Source organism: Bufo bufo, chromosome 9 (assembly GCF_905171765.1).
Source record: "Bufo bufo chromosome 9, aBufBuf1.1, whole genome shotgun sequence".
Classification (NCBI taxonomy): Eukaryota; Metazoa; Chordata; class Amphibia; order Anura; family Bufonidae; genus Bufo; species Bufo bufo.
In genome coordinates, this window is record NC_053397.1 from 217,771,235 (window position 1) to 217,794,726 (window position 23,492).

A 23,492-nucleotide genomic window follows, 5' to 3' on the forward strand; every position below is an offset into this window, starting at 1 on the left:
CCTAAAAGTGTCCACCAACAATCCACGTCCCCTGTAGGAACTCAAGGAGAACATCACAAAACACCATCCGCAGCGCGACAAGCCGCATCAGCCGACAGAATCCGACCTGAGCGGGGACCACTTTTAGCATCTTCTGTGACTTATGGGTAATTAAAAAATAAACAACCCATAAATCAGATTCTACCATGTATAGTACTAGTGGACAAACATCGCAACCACTAAAGTTTGATAAAGTCTGGGGTCTTTGGTGTGGAACAGTACAAACCATGTACTCAACCTCGAGTCGGCTCGAGGAAACGTGGCTCAGTCGGTTTAATAGGGACGCATGTACTTAATAAAACTGCAACAATTTATCTGAAAAAACGGGGAATATATGACAATGCACTGGTTGATTAGAGACATTGTTTGCACAGTGGCTGTTTGTATAACGGTCTGCATTAAGAGATGAAGACCACATAGCTCCTCGGTCTTCTATTTCTATACTGTGACAACAAATGTGTTAAAATTGTTGTTAATTTACTTCTGTTAATAAAACAGTTTAAAAAATAAAAATAAACAACCCACTTGCTCGTTCATCTTGGTATACTATCGCTGAAGGCCACCCTGTATGAGGCATTTAAAGTAGTAGGTTAGATGAAGTTATCCGCCATCTCACAATAGGGTGTTCACTAGTCTATCGGAGGGGGTCCAACTGCTGGCACCACCATCAAGGACGAGACCGGGAGCCCTATAGCCCGAAATGCCTCTCCATTTATTCTCTATAGAACTGGTATATCTAGATGAGCGCTGGACGGCCACGTCCTTCAGTCCACAGATAGTGAATGGAGCAGCAGTGGGCATGCTCAACCTGCTGTTCCATTCATTTCGAGGTTCGGTGGTCCGGGTCTCATGATCAGTGGGGTCTCAGTGATCTAATAATAATAATAATCCTTTATCCTACGACTTCATCTAACTAGAGCACCCCTGTAAGGGCATGGCCACAGGAGGCGGCGTACCATGCGATTCTGCGACAAAATGGACACGTGCTACATGCAAATTTCATTGCCGATTTCACCTATGCATTGCAAAATTTTTTGGAAATCTACAAAATAAATTACTGCAGAATCTGCAGATTAGAAATTTGCAACGCAAGTCAATTTTCAATGCAGATTTTTTGGGAAAGGATTTGCTAAAATCTCATCGACTTTTGACGGTAGTTTTCTCCCGCAATTCCACAGCGGAAAACCTAGAGCGTACCAGCAGCCATGTTTTAACACGCTCTAAATGTGGGAGCTTAGGATAGAGGCCTAAGTGCTCACTGAGCGCCAGGGCCTCTTCATACAGCCACCACCTTCTGAAAGCTACCATATTAGAATCACATGCAAAAAAAATAAGGGAGCTTCCAAGGATTTGCAAAACACAGATGCTTTCTTCCAAAAAGAGCGCCACACCTGCCCACAGGTAGTGTGTGGTACTGCAGCTCGGCTCCATTCATGTCCAGAAGCTGAGCTGCGACACCAGACATAATGACTGGACTGGAGTTGTGTTTGAAGAAAGCAGCCGGGTTTACTAAAACAGAAGGGCTACTGGTGAGCATGCTGGGAGTTGTAGTTTCACAAGCGTCACATGTATGTCGGATATTCTTACTTGGTTGGATTCTGGTGCTGTTATTGGTATTCCTCATCAGCTGGAACGCCTTCTGGAAGCCGAGAGCGTGCTGCGTGGGGCCGTCAGAGGACTTGACGCTGCCCACAAAGCTGGCCATCTCCCTCTTGGTCTCGCTGGTGGCCGGGGACAGGAACGTCTTGTAGCACTGGTCCAGAGAGCATGTTCTCACCACATCGGCCACGGTCAGGACTGAAATCTGGAAGAGAGAAGATTCCCGTGTGTCCAGGACGGAAAGCTGCGGCCGCTCGGCTGACCTTGTGAAAACATTTGTCTGCACCGAGATTCCTCTTCACACCCAAGTGTCCAGAGCAGCATTCCCGGAGACTCTCCCGACTATTTCCAGGACAGATTGAGGCCGCAGATGTGCGCCGCACTCTCTGCTCCGCTGCCAAGGACTGCAATGATCTCCAAACATTTTACTTGACTGCAATCCCAAAATCACTAAAACGCGTTTCCTATCTCCACGCTTCTGCCACTCAATTAGACTGAGCCTCGCGTAGGAATCTTCTGGGGAGGCTTCTGCACCCGCATGTCATTACTTACAGGTTCCACTAGGTGGTGCTGTGTGAATTCTGCACCAGTACGTGGTGCTCGGGCCCACACAAGACTAAAGGGGAATGGAGATGTCCTCGCCTGGGGAGGGATGCTGAGCTGCAGTAGCAGACACTGGCCATGCACAAGAGTGGCGCTGTTTTAGGAGAAAAAGCAAGCCCTTTATACACTAGGAAGGAGCAGTCTCATAGAAGGAACGGGACGGCTTGTAATTACGATGTCGACGGCGAGCAGGTCAACAATGAAGGGAATGCTGCGCTCACACGGAGCGTGGCCTTCTCTTCAACCAGGTGATTGGCAGGGGTGCCATGTGCCAATGTATGCCTGTCAGCATATTGCAATGCCGTTGCTCTCATTTACACACGTGCCCCCAACATGGAGAAATAAGTCTTTTACGTTTATGCTAATGAGACCCTTAGTGCAACAAGGCTGCTGCCGTTGCACCCGAGCCTCAGCTCATCTTCTTTCCTGGCTACACCCCACCGCTTTGACTGGTCAGGGCCTGGCTGTGAAGACCAACTTGCCCCTGGCCCTGAAGTCAAGCGGCGGCGCATCTGGCGCACGCACAGTACATGGCTGGAGATTGAATTCTGTAAAAGTTAAATCCTCTTACATCTATGACCAGGCTAAGAAAGGGTGGAAGGTGGTGGTACACCTAAGGGCCACACAAAACTCAATTCACCCCCCCCCCCCCCCCCCCATCAATGCACATGGTCTCTAATTATTGGCCCTAATCAAAAACATTTCTCCTGCGTAACTCATTGTTCCCATTCACTGACAGCAAGCATAGATCATGTAGTTAGAATACATTATTCTGGACAGTCACCTTATCGTGTTCGTCGATCGAGTTCAGGATGACGTGTGCGGCGTCCTTGGCGATCTGCAGCTGCGTCTCTGTGGTCGATGCCCCGTGGTCCAAGACGACGACAATGTGCTTGGACTGCGGCCTCACCGTGGAGACATAGATGGGTCTAACGAGAGAGGAAATCATTTCAGCAATTTCTATACATTGCATTTTTGCAAACTGACGATCCGCCGCTGCACATGGAGACAGTCAGCAGGCGATGAAGCCTAGAGAAGAAATGTCGTGAACAGAAGAGTCCACGCACAAATGAGAGAGTTGTGCGTCAGTCGGAGGGAACTGGCGGCGCCGCTTATCTTGGGTGGAAACAAGGGGAAAATGTAAAGAGTACACGGTTTTATTATAGTAAAGAATAAAGAACTTTTCAAGGTGTTTGGCGTCAGACCTGAGCAGCATTTTGCCTCTGGTCATGCATCTATGTATGGAATATCCTCTGCAAAATGTGACACTACAGCAACTTCACCTAACTGCTTGCAACTTTGCAGTTAATGTTGCCAGATGGTGGAACTCCAGTAGATGCAAACCTGAGAGTCACCGGATGTTTGCCATTCACGCCTGTTAAAATTCCTCAACATGTTAATCAACTTAGTGCTACAAATACACTATAACAGGGATGCCCAACCTGCGGCCCTACAGCTGTTGCAAAACTACAACTCCCAGCATGCTTGGACAGCCTACAGCTATTAGGGCAGGAGAGTTGTAGTTTTGCAACAGCTGGAGGGCCGCATCCCTGCAACTTTGCTGTCATTTGTTAAAGTTGCCACATGGTCGTACTCCTGCAAATGTAAACTTGACACTGGTCACTGGATATTTGTCATTCTCTCCAGTTCCAATTTCTCAAGTGGGTCAACAAAATGACACTAGAACATCCGAGCTGCCTGCAACTTTGCAGTGACTCGATAAAGTCGCCAGACGGTGGGCAGTCCACTAAATGCACACCTGACAGTCGCTGGATATTTGCAATTCACTCTTGCTACCATTTTTAAAATTGTTCAACAAATTGCACTACATCTGAACTTCCTGCCACTTTGCCTGTGACTCGTTAAAGTTGCCAGATGGTGGAACTAAACAGAATGGAATCTTGAAAGTCACTGGATACTAACTATTCCCTCCTGATAGAACTCCTCACCCTCAACTTTTGCAACAAACGACATTACAGCATCTTAGCTGTTTGCACCTTTGCTGGAACTTGTAAAAGTTGCCAGACGGTGCTCCGCACAAAACGCACAGCATTTGCCATTAACTTAGAGGGAGGATGAGTGGAGTGAACACGACGCCGGGCGGCTTTATTCCTGATTAAATCCCAATAAGCCAGCAGATAAATTTCACGCTGGAAACCACGACCACCTCCAGCACCCAAGAAGCAATCTGGTCATGGACTCAAGGTCTGCAGATGGTGGAGAACCGGCAGCGAGACGTCTTCAGCTTTGATCGCTCTGAGCCTCTTGGACAAGGCGCGGTGTTTAGATTAGCGGAGCTGCGGATTTGCGGCTGCTCAGAGTTTTGGGGGGGGGGGGGGGCAGATTTTAAGCCTTAATGACCCCTTGCTCGATTGCTCTGTGTGTAAACTGCTCGGGCTGCACGCAGGCCGGGGCTCTCGGTGCTGACGAGGGGGTCCGACAGGGACGGGAGAAGGGGGCAGAAGAGGAATGTGCTTAAGACTAATCTCAGATGCTTGGTTACATAAACAGACCGTCAAGTCATCTTCAGTATGGAGGCCATGTGGCGACGTGTCTGACCCCCAGAGGCGCCTGTACGCAGCGAGGAGCCGGGCCGGTCCCACATCTATTACCGTCTATAAAGGGAAACTCCATCCAAAACTGCCTATCATAATATTTGAGATCTCTGCTTGCATTCTGTGAATGGAACTGGCCTGAAAACCCATCCTGATCATGTCCACCAGATACAGCTGCACGGCTGAGGAGAAAGCTCTGATACACTGTAACAAACAGGAACATTTCTATTCACTGACAGTAAGCAGTGATCATGTAATTCATATGGAACTGAAAACACAATGTCTATTATTTTTCTTATGTAATCTAGCAGGAATACCTCTTTAAAGGGGTAGTCATCATATAACGTAATGGCAAATGTTAGACTGGGTGGGGGAGGGGATTCAAACATCTGGGCCCCCAAGAATTATGAGGCAGAAGCGCCGATTTAACCACGGTCACCCACTGTGAGGGGGGGTGGCATCTGTCCCCGTTTAAAGAGTATTCTCATCTGAAACTATAAGGGTATGCCACAAATGTCTGACAGATGCAAGTCCCACCTCTAGGAAGGGGGTTCCCCCAGCCGCCTCGCCCCGTCCTGCTGACCGCTGTAACCGCCCCGTGCTCCGCTGTTTCCTAAACTCCCATTCACCTCTATGGGATCACAGTGGTTTTGGAGGTTTCTGCAAACCTGACCACCTCTCGCACCTGGGGTAAGGTGGAACCAGGTCAGAGGACCTCTGTCCTAGGGACAGGTGAGGGTCTCGGGGGCCCAACTTGCATCTATTAGACATGTATGGCAAATCCTAAGGATCCTACAATTGTTTGAGATGAGAATACCCCTTTAGCTGGATGCAGCTTCCTACCCCCCTGGGCGGCCGGGGCTCCGTTGTGCAGGGAAATTACAGAAGGGGACGCAGTGCTGCACCGGAAAGGTCTTTCCTTTATTTTCAGGATTGCTCCGAGATCGCCAGACCGACCCCCCTCATATCCTACCATGTGCAATCACATTATAAGGATGGAATACCCCTTTAATTCAGTGTCTTTCTAATGAATTCTTCTGGCTGCATTGCGGAGACAAAATGCCAGGACAGAGGTTTGCGGCTATTGCTGCTACCCACCTGCTGCGGTGCTCGTAATTCCCTTTGCATCTGAACTTGTGCGCTGGAAAAACCGTAAAAACTCCTTCTTCCGAGCTGAAATACTGCCATTTAATGCCAGGGTTAGACTTCAGGTTGTCTGCGAGAACTGCAAGAGAAGCGGAGGGAGAAGAAGAAGATGCAATTAAAAACGTGGGCGAAAATGACGAGCCCCTGATCTAAAGGCACAAAACCAACATGTACAAGGTGTAACACCGCGGGAAATGACCCCCTGACTGCAGGATACCAGGGGCCACAACCCCTCAGAGCTCAGCCACCGCTCTGCTTTTCCAAGAAACCCATATAAAACGGAGGTGACTCTGTTCACAGGAGCGCAGAGTGTTTCAGCACAAAGATCATGAAGTAAGAAAGGGAATGGGCGCGCGGGGGGAGATTACTGTGGACAGAGCGTGCAGCACAGAGTATTTCAGGAGAGCAGCGTACCGATCATGTGAACGGTCTAGGATACGCCATCACTTTATCATTTGACAATGAAGAGGTGCATCGCTGAGAGGACCCCCGGCCACCCCAATGCCAAGGAACTTGCGGCCGCCCTGACTTGAATGGAGCTTTGCTGCAGTTCCCTCAGGTGGATGTGGCACCGCTGTGCGGGAAAAGCCTATGAGGGGGCTGCAACACCATGGGGTCGGACCCCCATTGATCATGAAGTGATGCCATATCCTAGCGACATCATATCACTTTATAGGATAGAAATAGCCTTATGCAGAGCACTGCGGTGGGCTACAACGTGGCGGGTATCGTCAGGTATAAGATAGAGGCCGGGGATGGGTAAAGAGGGTGGGATACACGGGGGGGGGGGGGGGGGGGGGAGACATATACTTAAATCAGCCCTTTTCTGAATATGGTATAAAAGGGATGTTCCATCGTTTTGCTTTCTATTGCATCAATCCCTATATCAGGGGTCAGCAACCTTTGGCACTCCAGCTGTTGTGAAACTACAATTCCCAGCATGCTCCATTCATTTCTATGGGAGTTATGAGAAGAGCAGAGCAAGTGCACATGCTGGGAGTTGTAGTTTCACAACACCGAGTGCCGGAGGTTGCCAACCCCTCCCCTAAGGAATGGAGTCTTGATGCACGGGCACTATATTATAAATGATATTAGGAGCAGTCAGGTCTGCTACGACACCTGCCGTCCGGATGAGCAGAGTTCCTCCACAAACTCCTGTCTATTGTCTGCAGGGCGCCATGGAGATGACGGATCAGTCCTCCCTTGTTACAATGTAACTTTCTCCTTGTCCTTGTATCAGTCTCAGAATGTTAACAGTATAGCAAACCGCTAACATCTCCCCTCCCCCGCCATCAAATAACACCGCAAGATATGAAAAACAACAACGGGACGGCGCATTGTCCCCGACTTCAGAATAATACACAACTGGACGCCGCTGCGCATTTCAGAACTTTTCCTTCCTCCCTCCTCCTGTTAGGTGTACGGTCAAAATTCACTCAAAAACGAATGGACCCCCGATCTCCAGGCAGCGACCTCCGCTCCAATCATGGAGGCAATTAAACCATAAGATGATAAAAACGGAAACACAGTGGCAAACAACGTGGCCGCCATTCCTGACAGAAGGGTCGATGGAATCCAAATCAATCTGATCGCCGAGCGCAAACACATGCGGTCTGTGCAATCGGCGCTCCTATTGGGAGAACTCTAAAGTCATGGCACATCTCTAGCTTAGGGGGGTCCTGACTTCTGGGCATGGCGCTGTTTTTGGAAGAAAGCCGCCATGTTTTTGCAATGTCATTGCCAAATGTTATCATTGTACAAGTCTGAAAACACCCTTTTAACATAATTTAACCCCTAGTGGTGCAAGTTTGAATTGGATAAAAAATGTAACCTGGCTTCCGCTGAACAGTAACATTGTAAGCCAAATGTCTGTATTTAGAAGCGGTGTAGAATGTGAACAGGGTCGAAGGAGATTGGCGGCAGTGGAGGGGGCAGCACTCGGCACCAAACTACAGGGATCCCTCAAGATACAATGTCCCAGACTCCGATCCAACCACTCAAGGCCACTTCTCTGGTAAGATAGCTGGATTAGTTACTAGGTAGCAGCTATTCCTGACTGTTATATGTAAGGGCTTGTCTCATCTCTCCTAGTTATCTGCTTATTTTCCTTAAAGCTTCATTTTCTCTTATCTTGGATGACATTTTGGGGCTTTGGAACCAATTACAATGGTTTCAATATACAATGGTCGTCCTGGAACCAATTAATATTGTAACTTGAGGGACCGCTCAATCTCCGGAACAAGCCCCTCTATAAAAATACAGGGAGGACCTCGCTGACGCCCATCTAGATCCCCTGACGCAGACTGCGGGCAGACACACGGCCAGACATGCTCCGTCAGACGATCCCCTTCCTGGGAACAGCTCATAAACCTGTTTAATAGGACAGCGCACAAAAAGCCGATATCCCAAAACAATGCGGTAAAGTTTGAAAGGCAGAACAGGTAATTACACCGCTACATGATTATAGATATATAATGTGAGAACGCTATGAAGAGGTCTCCTACATCAGGAGCTCAGGCACTGGTCTCACAACCCTCAGAGCAAACTTCTTTCTGGCTGTAAGGCAACTGGCTGCAGCAGGGGGTTAATCTCTCCCATTTCCTAGGTGTAGCGTTCACTTATGGAATTGCTGCAGATTTTTCCATTCATAATACAGGATAAGTAATGTAATGTATATACACAGTGACTGCACCAGCAGAATAGTGAGTGCAGCTCTGGGGTATAATACAGGATGTAACTCAGGATCAGTACAGGATAAGTAATGTAATGTATGTACACAGTGACTGCACCAGCAGAATAGTGAGTACAGCTCTGGAGTATAATACAGGATGTAACTCAGTACAGGATAAGTAATGTAATGTATGTACACAGTGACTCCACCAGCAGAATAGTGAGTGCAGCTCTGGAGTATAATACAGGATATAACTCAGGATCAGTACAGGATAAGTAATGTATGTACATATGTAATATATATATGATGGTGCTCGGAGGGCACTTTAGGCTGTAACAGTCTCTTGCGCTCGTCTGTCACCCCTTTACTCCGTTTCTGACCGCCAGCGTTCCATATTGTTAATCTAACTTCTCTTCATTAAAGTCGCTCTGTAAACATCGTCCGTCACATGTATTTACAGTGGTGAAGTGTTTACAGCGGAGATGAGGCCACTTTCTATCAGACTGAGAGACAGATTGAAGTCGTGAACTTTGAATCTCGCAGTTCTATTATAAACAGCCTGTAAGTGCCTGGAGCAGCTCCTCCGCCATGGAAATACACGGCCTGTAATGGCTTCTAGTAAATTAACTTAATCCCAGCTCGTGTCCATAACAGCAGTGCACGGAGCCGGAGCCAAAATGTTAGAAAAAAAAAAAGGGATATTTCTCAGCTAACACAAGGGAGAGGGATGATATGTGTAGGATATGTAATATTATGGTTTATAGCACCGGTTTGGAGGATATCTTGTTATTAGGGATGGTGGGCACCTACCTCAGAGGCAGGGCACGAATGTTATTGGACACAGGCACTTAAACTGCATTTGTGATACTGATAGAACAGCTATTTTCTGCCACCACTAGGGGGAGCTCACTGCATACAGATTTATATAGCTCCCATTAGATTCAACAGGAGTTATATAAATCTAAATAGTTACCTCCCCCTAGTGGCGGCTGTCAGAATTCTATCGTTTATCAAGTCAGAAAAACATTTTTTTAGATTTATAAAACTACCCTTCAAGCACTCCTAATCCTTATCCGTATTGACAGCAGGTATTTTTTTGCGTTAAAGGGCTTGTCTACAGATATTGATCCTCAGAAAAGGTCATAAACAACAGGTTGGTGGGGTCTGTCGCCCAGCACTCCCACGATCCAGGACTGTACAGACACCGAGCCGCTGAAACCGCAGGAAAAGACTACAGCCGAGTCACCACTCACCTGAGTTGAGGTCTCTGCCGGGGTTGAACGCTCTACTGTTGACCGTCGTGGACAGTCGGTCACAACTGATAGTTTTCGAGACATTAGTGTTAAAATTCCCGTCAAAACTACAAATGAGAAAATAAAAATATGGAGTTAAAAGACCAGACGCAGCGCTCCCTGCAGGTGCACATTTTATAGGAGAAACCGGTTTGTGGTTCCATTTTTTAAGTTGAATTCCTATAAAATTCTTCACATTTTACCCTCATTAAATTCAATAGGGAAAACATGGTGCGGAAAATCCATTAAGTGAAAACCCGAACTGTGGCGCCGATACAGTGGTTTTCTGTAAAAGCAACTGTAAATACATTTTTATGTAAAAACATGTTATATACATATTTAAAAAGTGGACGGGTAAGAAAAGTTTCAATTATTTATTTTTTTTAACTATGAGAACCCAAAAAATATAATATTATAAAATGCAATCACCACTAGGGGGAGCTTGTGAGCGTACTGCATCGCAGTTATAATAACGTATGCAGTGAGCTCCCCCTAGTGGTAGCTGCAGACAGACCAAATTTGATCAGGGGATTTGGAGCTCGGTGACCATATTATAATTGTTGCCGAGTTTAATAAATTGAACTGCAGAAAATGTTATAAACGACTACAAACAGCCAATACTCCCCTGTTACATCCCCCCACCGATCCAGGGCCGATGCCTCGGTGGTCCCTGTTGGTCTTAGTGTACTTGGCGACCAGGGAGGCCAGTCATTGCCTGCATCGCTTACATGGCGGTAAGAAAATACAGATCGATGAGGACCACCAGAGCACTGGTGCTGGAGCGGAGAGGATTTAACAAGCAATGGATATTTTTTATGTCATCACATTTCCTGCAGCTAGTTTAATCGGCGCATGACCACCATGTATCACCTGTCCATAGGATTGCTGGGGATCCGACCGCCAGGACTGAGCGCCACAGTCAGACCCACACCGATCGGATATTGATGACCCATCCTCAGGGATAGGGCTCATTCAGACGGCCGTATGCTGTCCGCAAAAATGCGGATCTCTTTTTTTGTGGACAGTTCAGCATGTCCGCAAAAAAAAAAAAAAACGGATTGCATTCCGTTTTTTTGTTGACCCATAGACTTCAATGGGGCCATGTCCTGATTTTCACTGACAAGTATAGGACATGTTTCATTTGTTTTACTGAGCCGTGCAATGGAAGAAAAGGGCCCCATAGAAGTGAATAGGACAGCAACTAATCTGCATTTTTGCGGACAGCAAACGGCCGTCTGAATGAGCCCCAAGACATCAATATTTTACTCCTAGAAAAACCCCTTTCAGGATTATTGTATGCAGAATGCACAGGATTTTACATCCTCGACTCCCTCCAATATGACAGCATGTGACAGATTTTGCATCACTTTTTATTCTCATATTCTTTTCTGAGAAGATACATTATCTATTGGTATAAAAGTGCAGCATGGCGTCTACTGGGCAGCATTTCACGCATCACCCTCCCTCCGCCATCTCCTTCTCACCACAATACCAGAGAAGGATCCAATATCTTAATAAACCATTGCAATGGTGCAAATCTTGGGCCGAAAATTAAATAAAAAATAACCTGCCAGATCTATACATCTATCCGAATCAGGGGAGCGATAGGCGCCAGCAGCAGATAGTCTTCATTATTTGAGGAAGCTACAAAACAATCGGCAGTTCTAACCCAGGACGGTCGCAGCATGACAAAAACCACACACAGGGAGAGCGGGCTTGTAGTACAAAACGCAGCCGAGCACCGCGATCAATTAGACGGCCAGGAAAGGAGAATGAATGGTTTTTGACAGGCCTGGTGTAGACACAATGTAAACCACACACTGACTGAAAAACAAGGAAATCTCCCGGCTTCAAAGCCTGCAAAAACAGCAGGGCTCTTCCCCAAAGAGTTAAAAAAAATAAAAAATTTGCACAAGGTGGACGCAGAGTTCTCTTACTGCAGGAAACATACAAACAAAATGAGACTGCGCTGAAATCTGGGGCCTTAAAAAACAAGCGCAGAAGGAGGGAGAAAAAAAAAAAACCACACATTTATTTGACTGTAATTGGTTTCTTCGCCGACTTTCGGGAGATCAAAAAGCCGCCTGAAATTCATTTTCAAGGGAAGTTGCATTTAGAAAAAAAAATAGAGAGGAAAGTAATGGAAGGGGGAAAGAGAGAGAGAGAGAGAGATTGAGAGAGAAGAGTGCCTTCTGGATTCACTTTAATGAAAAAACTGATCGAAACTGCCTCCCCAGGGAGAAAACAGCGCGGTGACTCCCACTTTGATCTGCTCCCCACGGAGTTATCCGCTCCCCCTCTGTAGCTTGCAAGATGCTCGCTTGATTGACAGGTGCTCTGATGTGCTGCACGCTTTGAACTTCAGACACTCAATTCCCATCAGACTGCAGTCATTTTTATTCTTCCTCAACAGGATTTACAAGCTGGAGATCAGCAGTGGAGAGGATAAAACGAGGTTTGCAGGAGCTTTGAATCTTACATCAAGACCGGACTCACTTCAACTCAGGCCGGCACTGAAATGCCTTTAATTCACAGGGAAAAAGTGCATACTTCTTTTTTGGGGAAAATAAAAAAATATATATAAATAAGGAGGATGGGAGAGGGCAAACAAACCAGGCCAAAGACTGAATGCAAGCAAAGGGTGTGCTGGCTACAATGTCGATACAATGTTGCAAATTGTATCCATCGCTTCTGTTCTTCAAAACTGAGGCTTCTGGGGAAGGCGTTGGGATCCTTGGCGTCTGCTGATATTCTTAGGGCTCTTTCACACCTGCGTTCTTTTCTTCCGGCATAGAGTTCCGTCGTCGGGGCTCTATGCCGGAAGAATCCTGATCAGTTTTATCCCCATGCATTCTGAATGGAGAGAAATCCGTTCAGGATGCATCAGGATGTCTTCAGTTCCGGACCGGAACGTTTTTTGGCCGGAGAAAATACTGCAGCATGCTGCGCTTTTTGCTCCGGCCAAAAATCCTGAACACTTGCCGCAAGGCCGGATCCGGAATGAATGCCCATTGAAAGGCATTAATCCGGATCCGGCCTTAAGCTAAATGTCGTTTCGGCGCATTGCCAGATCCGACGTTCAGCTTTTTCTGAATGGTTACCATGGCTGCCGGGACGCTAAAGTCCCGGCAGCCATGGTAAAGTGTAGTGGGGAGCGGGGGAGCAGTATACTTACCGTCCGTGCGGCTCCCCGGGCGCTTCAGAGTGACGTCAGGGCGCCCCAAGCGCATGGATCACGTGATCACATGGCACGTCATCCATGCGCATGGGGCGCTCTGACGTCATTCTGGAGCGGCCCGGGAGCCGCACGGACTGTAAGTATACTGCTCCCCCGCTCCTCACTACTACTATGGCAACCAGGACTTTAATAGCGTCCTGGCTGCCATAGTAACACTGAACGCAAAATTCTGGCACATAGTAAACCAAATAATAGAAGGTATAAACTCAGTGTGAGAAGTTTGGAGCATTTTTAGACAGTCCAGTCTAAATATTAGTAAATCTGCCCCGATGTGTGGAATGATGGAGCCCAATGAATATACAGTATGCCGTTAGCTCCCTCTGCCGAGGAATTATTTAAAGGGGTTTTCCAGCTACCGCGATGATGACAAATGACTGCTGCAGCCAATAGGTGGAGTCTGTGGTCCTGTGTTGTTGGCGTGATGTCATCGCTGCAGTTGGGTAAACAAAGCCCGGCGAGGATAGCGGAGCGGCAGCACTGGATCTACTAGTGACCTACAGCTACCTTATTTTACTTGCGCCCCTCCAGCTGTTGTAAAACTACAGCTCCCACCATGCCCTGCTGTAGGCTGATAGCTTTAGAATGTCCGAGCATGCTGGGAGTTGTAGTTTTGCAACAACTGGGGGGCTGCAGGTTGGGCATCCCTGCTTTAGGCCATTTATTAGAATTGTCCTGCTTCTTGCAGAAACCCCTTTAAGTTGAGAGCAAGATATTAAAGGGGATTTGTCCCGCGCTAAACAATTACCTCCCTGCCCACATGATGGGGTATAAGCGTTAGGGTCCGACTGTTGGGGCCTCCTCTGATCACTATAAAGGGGGGGCAGTCTCTCCTTTTGACTTCATTCATCTCTATGGGACGCCGGAGATACCTGAGCACTTGGACATCACTAATCTTTCATCTTGTACCTCTCCAAAGCGTCAGTAAAACAACTGAATGCAAGAACAAAGTGGCCCCACGACCTCTGGGAATCATCAAAAACCTTGGGTCAACTTTTTCTAAATTTCCCGACACTGTGTCGCGCAACCAAGGAAGAGACGGCAGAAAACCAGCCGAACAGACCAGGTGGTCCAAGTGTTTCTCATCTGCCATCAGCCTGGATCACTCTCATCAGCCACGGCGAGGGCAGACATATTGTTTAGATTAGCGAGAAGGTTCATACCGAGGTAACGCAGATCACTCGGCTTTAGAGATTTATCTAGAAACGTGAACTCTCCCTCTGATAAACCGTACAAAAACAAGAAAGAAGAAAAAGGAGAAGAAAGAGAACTTTCCAGGGAGGAAGGGTAAAGTATGGGCTGCGTGCATCCGGGCACATAACGTATCTTCTGGAAACCCGAGGAGTCAATGATGCCCAAAAGATTGATTTCTGGATAAGGGGTCCATAATAGAGACTCCTAAGAAATCGGTGCCATAAAGTAGCAGGATCTGCAGACCAAGCCTTGGACATAAAGTATGAAGACACGGGCTCCTGGTTGGCAAGGACGTACAATCATTTCAGTGGGGCCCCTGTAATGACCCCCGAAACAAGAAGGATTAGATTGAGGTTTACATTTACAGCTAGATAGAGTTGCATTCCCATAGATTACTTATTATTTTTAAAGGGGTTTTCAAGGCTTTTAATATTGATGACCTGTCCTCGGCATAGGTCATCAATATCAGATTGGCCGGGGTCTGACACCCGACCCCCCCCCCCCCCCCGTTCATCCAGCTGGGTGCTGGGGTTAGCAAATATCAGGCCGCAAAAGTTACAAGCCTCCCTAGTGTCACCCGCGATGCTAGGGAGGCTCATTCCCGTTGCGGCCTGTTATTAGTTAACCTTTCGCCACCACCCGATGCCAGACGTTTTCATCAGCGCAACATGGAGAGCGGCGGCCGTGCGGGTGTCAGAAGGTGTCGGGGAGCAAGGTATGTACAAACTCTGGGAGGGGCACAGGCGTATGGGGAGGCATTTTAGGGGTTAAATAACCCCTTTAATACAAGGCACTTCCTAATTTTTTGAGATTGCCCATATTGCTTTCTTTTGAGGCCGGATTCCTTTTTCCATCACCTTATACACTGCTTCTTTCCATGGTTATGACCACCCTGTAATCCAGCAGCGGTGGCCGTGCTTGTACAGTATGGGACAAAGCGCTGGCCTGCGCTCACTCCAACGATCTAGGCTGGATTGCAGGGTGGTCGCAACCCTTGGATACGAGCAGTCTATAATGTGACGGAAAAATGAATCAAGAAAGCAAAGGAGGCAACATGGAGAATCACAGTACATTAGTAAGTGCCTTGTATTAACATGATAAATGCCATTCGAAGTGAGAAAACCCCTTTAAGGGTCAAATAACCAGTAATTAACTGCCTCTTTTAAGAAAATGTCGCTCAGGAATGTGCCTTAAATATGTCTTAACAATACTACCCATGGCCATACAGAGAGAAACATTCAGACACCGCAGAACTATAGATGATATATATCAATGCAAACTACAGAAAGCAGTGGGGCACACAATGGCAGTACGAGCCGACACGTCAGGATGTAAGGACAGCCAGGTCTAATTACAAGGATGCTACTTACTCCATCATGGACGGTGGGATGGTGCAGCAGTCCTGGATGGCAGTGAGTGGGGAGGTGAGATGGGCAGTGTATGACGCTTCCACCACCTGTTTATTCCGCGTCACAACATCTAAGTACCGATTAAACTTCTCCCGAATCTTCTTAGCCAACTGATAAGACAGAAAAACAGGGTCATAGGACAAAACACGACAAATATAATACTGCCTCCTATGTACAAGAATATAACTACTATAATACTGCCTCCTATGTACAAGAATATAACTACTATAATACTGCCTCCTATGTACAAGAATACAACTACTATAATACTGCCTCCTATGTACAAGAATATAACTACTATAATACTGCCTCCTATGTACAAGAATATAACTACTATAATACTGCCTCCTATGTACAAGAATATATCTACTATAATACTGCTCCTATGTACAAGAATATAACTACTATAATACTGCTCCTGTGTACAAGAATATAACTACTATAATACTGCCTCCTATGTACAAGAATAGTACTACTATATTACTGCCTCCTATGCGCAAGAATAGTACTACTATAATACTGCTCCTATGCACAAGAATATAACTACTATAATACTGCCTCCTATGTACAAGAATATAACTACTATAATCCTGCTCCTATGTACAAGAATATAACTACTATAATCCTGCCTCCTATGTATAAGAACATAACTGCTATAATACTGCTCCTATGTACAAGAATATAACTACTATAATACTGCTCCTATGTACAAGAATATAACTACTATAATACTGCTCCTATGTACAAGAATATAACTACTATAATACTGCTTCTATGTACAAGAATATAACTCCTTTAATACTGCCTCCTATGTACAAGAATATAACTACTATAATACCGCTCCTATGTACAGGGATATAACTACTATAATACTGCTTCCTATGTACAAGAATATAACTACTATGATACCGCTCCTATGTACAGGGATATAACTACTATAATACTGCCTGCTATGTACAAGAATATAACTACTATAATACTGCTCCTATGTACAAGAATATAACTACTATAATACTGCCTCCTATGTACAAGAATATAACTACTATAATACTGCATCCTATGTACAAGAATATAACTATTATAATACTGCTCCTATGTACAAGAATATAACTACTATAATACCGCTCCTATGTACAAGAATATAACTACTATAATACTGCTCCTATGTACAGGAATATAACTACTATGATACTGCTCCTATATACAAGAATATAACTACTATAATACTGCCTCATATGTACAAGAATATAACTACTATAATACTGCTCCTATATACAAGAATATAACTACTATAATACTGCTCCTATGTAGAATAATATAACTACTATAATACTGCCTCATATGTACAAGAATATAACTACTATAATACTGCACCTATGTACAAGAATATAACTACTATAATACTGCTCCTATGTACAAGAATATAACTACTATAATACTGCCTCCTATGTACAAGAATATAACTACTATAATACTGCTCCTATGTAGAATAATATAACTACTATAATACTGCCTCCTATGTACAGGGATATAACTAATATAATACTGCTCCTATGTACAAGAATATAACTACTATAATACTGCTCCTATGTACAAGAATATAACTACTATAATACTGCTTCTATGTACAAGAATATAACTACTATAATACTGCCTCCTATGTACAAGAATATAACTACTATAATACCGCTCCTATGTACAGGGATATAACTACTATAATACTGCTTCCTATGTACAAGAATATAACTACTATAATACCGCTCCTATGTACAGGGATATAACTACTATAATACTGCCTCCTATGTACAAGAATATAACTACTATAATACTGCTCCTATGTACAAGAATATAACTACTATAATACTGCTCCTATGTACAAGAATATAACTACTATAATACTGCTCCTATGTACAAGAATATAACTACTATAATACTGCTCCTATGTACAAGAATATAACTACTATAATACTGCTCCTATGTACAAGAATATAACTACTATAATACTGCTCCTATGTACAAGAATATAACTACTATAATACTGCCTCCTATGTACAAGAATATAACTACTATAATACTGCCTCCTATGTACAAGAATATAACTATTATAATACTGCTCCTATGTACAAGAATATAACTACTATAATACCGCTCCTATGTACAAGGATATAACTACTATAATACTGCCTCCTATGTACAAGAATATAACTACTATAATACTGCTCCTATGTACAGGAATATAACTACTATGATACTGCTCCTATATACAAGAATATAACTACTATAATACCGCTCCTATGTACAAGGATATAACTACTATAATACTGCTCCTATCTACAAGAATATAACTACTATAATACTGCTCCTATGTATAAGAATATAACTACTATAATACTGCCTCCTATGTACAAGAATATAACTACTATAATACTGCTCCTATATACAAGAATATAACTACTATAATTCTGCTCCTATGTATAAGAATATAACTACTATAATACTGCCTCCTATGTACAAGAATATAACTACTATAATACTGCTCCTATATACAAGAATATAACTACTATAATACTGCCTCCTATGTACAAGAATATAACTACTATAATACTGCCTCCTATGTACAAGAATATAACTACTATAATACTGCTCCTATGTACAGGAATATAACTACTATAATACTGCTCCTATGTACAAGAATATAACTACTATAATACTGCCTCCTATGTACAAGAATATAACTACTATAATACTGCTCCTATGTACAAGAATATAACTACTATAATACTGCTCCTATGTACAAGAATATAACTACTATAATACTGCTCCTATGTACAAGAATATAACTACTATAATACTGCCTCCTATGTATACAGAGGAATACGCATGTGTACAGGTAGAAGTTTCTACTATATCCATCACTATTCCCACAGTCCCGGGGTCTCTGGTGTAAACCACGATTAGAGATCCCACCCCTTCCCAGTTAATAATCTAGTCTCCCCCATTAATAATCCCCGACTGGATTGCTGAGAATTTATAGTAACAAATGAATTCTTTGATTGTTTTACAGAACATGTGGGGCAGGAAGTTTTATGTTATGTGAATGAATAATGAGCGATCGCTTTGCAAATCCCAAATTCATTTGCATGAAAATCTTAGTGAAGCAGACGTCTCGGAGGAGTGAAACAATACCCCGATATGGAGAAGCCATAAATCTTTACCCGGTTCGGAGCAGTGACTGATTACATCTGTGTAGAATTGCTAATTTCATTATAATCTCCAGGCTATAAGATGGGGGAATGCAGCAATACGGAGGGGGGGGGGGGGGCACATAGCTTCATGGTCCTGTCAAAGTACAGAGGGCGCGGCAGTTGAAGAGAGCAGAGCCTCTAGGTGTAAGGCCTCATGCACACGACTGTTTTTTGCAGTACGCAAACCGCGGATCCGCAAAAAACGGAAGCCGCCCGTGTGCCTTCCACAATTTGCGAAACGGAACGAGCGACCCATTGTAGAAATGCCTATTCTGGTCTGCAAAACAGAGAAGAATAGGACATGTTATTTTTTTTGCGGGGCCACGGAACGGAGCAACGGATGCCGACAGCCCACGGAGTGCTGTCCGCATCTTTTGCGGCCCCATTGAAGTGAACGGGTCCGCACCCGAGCTGCAAAAAACTGCGGCTCGGATGCGGAACCAAAACAACGGTCGTGTGAATGAGGCCCAATAGTAACGCCTCCGTTGCTTCGAGGCGCTCGTTGGCATATATTAAAACATATTTCTCAGCAATGAGGGCACATATCAACATGGGACCAACACAGACGCCTTCAGCTGCCAAGTGCACATGTAACAGGTCAGCCGGTGTCATGGTAGAAATAAGTGGCAAAAATAGAGGGCGCCGCTGATCCGATGGAAATCACTACAATTCCACAGGTCAAAATCCAACCGGACAACCGTGCTGTGCCCAAAAGTGAAGCGGTTCTTGGAGGACCCCGCCAAGAACTTCACCGCGTAAAGACACTCGGCAAGGTCATATGACACGCCGCCACCCAAGAAACAAGCTACTGTGCGCTAGAGGATTATTCCAAATTTACAATCAATCCATTTCATTTACCAATTTCTTTGCTAAAAATTAAAGGAGTCATCCATTTTTTTATTAGAAAGGTCCCTCAGTGATCAGCTGTGGTCAGTGGGCAATTGGGCAACAAGTGATCAAATTCCTTGCAGCGCCACCACAGGGGAATATGGGGTATGATATGGTCTGGTCTTCCAGTGCAAAACGGTCATATTTTTCATTTATTTGCTAGTTTATTAGAGCTCGGCATGTATACCTGAGTTAGTCTGTCAATGATTGTCAAAAGATCAGCAATTACCATATAACAACAGCTCCGGCTAGGAAGACGGAGGGGGCGGTCCTTCACACTGCCAGCATTAGGCTTTAGAGTGAGGAGGCGTGTCTCTCAGTAATCCAATCTGATTGGCTGGCAGGAAGCTGCTGGCTACAGCAAGTTTGTATGTGACCTGAGGGAAAGCAGTTTTGACCTCAGAGAACTGGCAGAGGAGCCATCTTGAGAAGATCCTCATAATGTAGGATTCAAAACAGTCGTAACTAAGGGAAGAAACTAAAGTTTTCTTTATGCATAATGCTGCTGCAGTAACAGATGCTAAAAATTATTTTATTTTTTTATGAAAATATGACAGTTATCCTTTAACAGGGGCGGATTGACCATAGACCTTACAAGGAAATTTCCCAGGGGGCCGCCTCTGCCCTCCCCCCAGCAGACCAGTAGGAGTTTTTGGGGCAGTATTTTGTGATGGACTGTGGTATTTGGCTCTGTTGGGGCGGTATAATGTGCAGCAATATGGTGTTGATGGCCCTGCCTTACATCAATTTGGACCAGACTACAAAACAGGGCCACTTTTAGTATTTTTTCCAGGACCACCAAGTTCCCAGTCTGCCCCTGCCCCTGAATGAGGGTCCTCGGCTCTAGTAACACAGAATTCCCTAGTTGGGTTCCTTGCAAAATGGGTTTTCTCCACCGGTACACCCCAGTTTATTGCTGCGTGTCCCTTTAATAAGTTTCCTAGAACTATCGGACAGACTGCCGGATGTCGCCCCGGCGGCGGCACCGCTGTGGCGTCAACAGCCGCTAGCAATGTTGCCATAGTGACGGGACAAGCCACCATTGTTCCAGATTGTAATAGAAACTTGTGGCAATGATGAGGCATGCCGCCCCCTCTGCCCTGCAAGGTTAGGAGGTCCATGGCTGCAGCCTGGGTGCCGCCCGTGTGGCCCTAACCTAGAAGACTGCGGCAGCAGACGGCAGGAAACTAATATTGGTTGTAGGGGCCTATGGGGAGGCGGGGAGCGGCGATGCAATGGCGTTAAATATGTAAATATGTTTTGTAAGTGGATTTTATTTTTCTCTTACAAGGGAACCTCAAACGGCCCTTTGAATATCAACTCCTTTTGTGTTTTCAATGGGAGGCGTTCTTTTTCATCCGGCCTATCTGTTCCTTTTATCTGGCTTAATTTTCCCCAGGCGTCCTTTTTGTTTATCGGCGCAGATCCCCCGAGCCGCTCCGTGGCGTCGCTCCCTTAAACTCTGCATCTCAAAAGAAGCCCCTTTCAGATGAAAAAATGACATCTCAAAGGCAAAAAGGATTTCAATCTTATCAAGAGCGGATTGTGACTATGAATCCACAGCTGGCGAATAAAGCCGGGGGGGGGGGGGGGCTACATAGGAGAGGGGCAGAGGAAATCTCCAGAATAGGGGGCGACAACTGTTGACTACAACTCCCAGCATGCATCAACAGGGATCTGAGGGGGTTATCCCAGTAATAAAGTTTATATTCCAAAATGGTTTCTGTAAAATTTTCCAGTTCACTAAAGACGGACAGCAGTGTAAAGAATGGTAGCATTTTCCCTCCCCCTCTGCAGCATTTGTAAAGCCATTGGATTTCTCATGTCTTAAAATCAGAATTTTGACTTTAGCCCAGAAGGGAAATGAAAAAAAAATAAAAATAAAAAATTTAAATGACTGCAAGAAATTACACACTTAAAAATTGCTGTTGCCCATAGCAACCAATTAGTGTTCATTTTTTCTCCACTGACTGGCATTGACAGCGTTTCCCTGGGACATATTCATCTGTGTCCCCCCCTTCACTGCTCATCTGTGCTATGATGGGCGGAGTCACATGACCTACTTCCTCTTTTGCCTACACCTCCCAAAACCCTTTGAATGCACTTTATATGTACCCCCCCTCCACTTATCCCCATCACCATTTCCCTAGTCCTTCTCCCTCTGTTATCTGTAAACATAGTCCCTATCGAGATCCCTAACGAGTCTCCAATCCCTTCAGCAACTTTAAAGTTAGTCCCATGTAAACTTCAAGTTAGATGCCTTCCACCTCTGGCAGCTGTAAATACAATCCCCAGTAAATTATGTAGAGAGTCTCCTCTTCTCATGGTAGCTGTAAAGCTACTCCCCAATAACTTCCCTGGTTAGTCTCCCTCTTCTGACAACTTTGAAGATAGTCCCCAGTAATTTCAAAGTCACATACCACCCCCCTCTGGCAGCTGTAAATACAAACAAGTAAATTGACTAGCGAGTCTCCTCCTCTCTATGGTAGCCCCCATTATAGGTTCCCTAGTCAGTCTCCTTCACCCTCTGTAAACTCAAAATATAATCCCAATCAAGTTTTCTTCTCGCAAATCTACAACCCCTTTGGAAATCTTTACAGATAGTCCCTGGTAAATTCGAAGTCAGACACGTACCATCTTGGGGCAGCTGTTAATACAAAAATACAATCCCCAATAAGTTGCCTAGTGAGTACCGCCTGCAGAAGTAGTAAAGATAGTCCCTAGTGATTTTACATTCAGAAACATTTCTCCTCTGGCGGCAGCTCCAAGTATACTCCCTATTAAGTTTCCTAGTCAGTCTCCTTCCCCCTCTGGCAGCTATAAAAAGGCTCCTAGTACTTTTGACTGTAGACAGATGATAATTGTAATCATGGAGTCTGGAGTAACGAAAAGAGACAGTACTTTCATGCTTAATCTTCACAGCTTTGGTGTATATGGACATGCTACTACAGAGGCTTTGCTCGTTCCCTGACAGACAGCAGGAAATCAATTTGACAACAACATGGAGGACAGGAATAAAAACCCAGCAGTGGAGCCGGAGGGAGGGTAGTGACTGAGCATGTGTGTCCAGCAACACTCAGCTAAGTAGACGGACCTGCACATTCTATACAATCTGACCACCAGGTGGCGCCATACTATGCTAGCTCTCCACTAGATCTTTTTTTAATGGCAAATTCTGTTCATTTTTCCATGATCTGCACAATAAATGCAACTAGGACATACAACCCCTTCAAGGAAAGTTCCCCACATAGACTGAGCAGCCGGGAAACGGCCCTCTGTGGTGAATGCTTGATGGCAACCGTTGATGAGGAACAAACAGGTTAAGAGACTCCCATAAATAACCTCCGGCGGGTGGGTGTAAAGCCCTAAAGATATCAACACTCCGACCCTAATCCTATAGTGAAGCGGAAACTAATTTAAATTAAATTGTAAGAATACAGGAGCAGATTTTGGCACGTGATAAATCAGAGCATTCACAAAACAGAGGGCGAGCTCAGTCACCGCCACGGCTGCCGTCCACGTACGCTGCACCGATACATTTCCTCCATCAAGGGTGGGGGGTCAGTCAAAAAACCTCCGAGAAGAAAGTTCTGTTGTCAAGGAAACCACAGTTCGG

General features: G+C 45.1%; 1 protein-coding gene across 2 annotated transcripts in view; it reads right to left on the bottom strand.

The window, feature by feature from the left end:
- Nucleotides 1–23,492, bottom strand: part of CACHD1 (cache domain containing 1) — a 90,603-nt gene that overhangs the window by 29,116 nt on the left and 37,995 nt on the right. For both annotated transcript variants that reach the window (XR_005774225.1, XM_040407526.1), the window contains exons 3-7: nt 15,705–15,853; nt 9,867–9,973; nt 5,895–6,021; nt 3,026–3,170; nt 1,627–1,843 (exon numbers count right to left, since the gene is read on the bottom strand). Coding sequence is in view for 1 of the 2 variants with exons in the window: in XM_040407526.1 (XP_040263460.1) it covers nt 1,627–1,843; nt 3,026–3,170; nt 5,895–6,021; nt 9,867–9,973; nt 15,705–15,853 (745 nt within the window). In the remaining variant the exon portion in view is untranslated. The remainder of the gene's footprint in view (nt 1–1,626; nt 1,844–3,025; nt 3,171–5,894; nt 6,022–9,866; nt 9,974–15,704; nt 15,854–23,492) is intronic.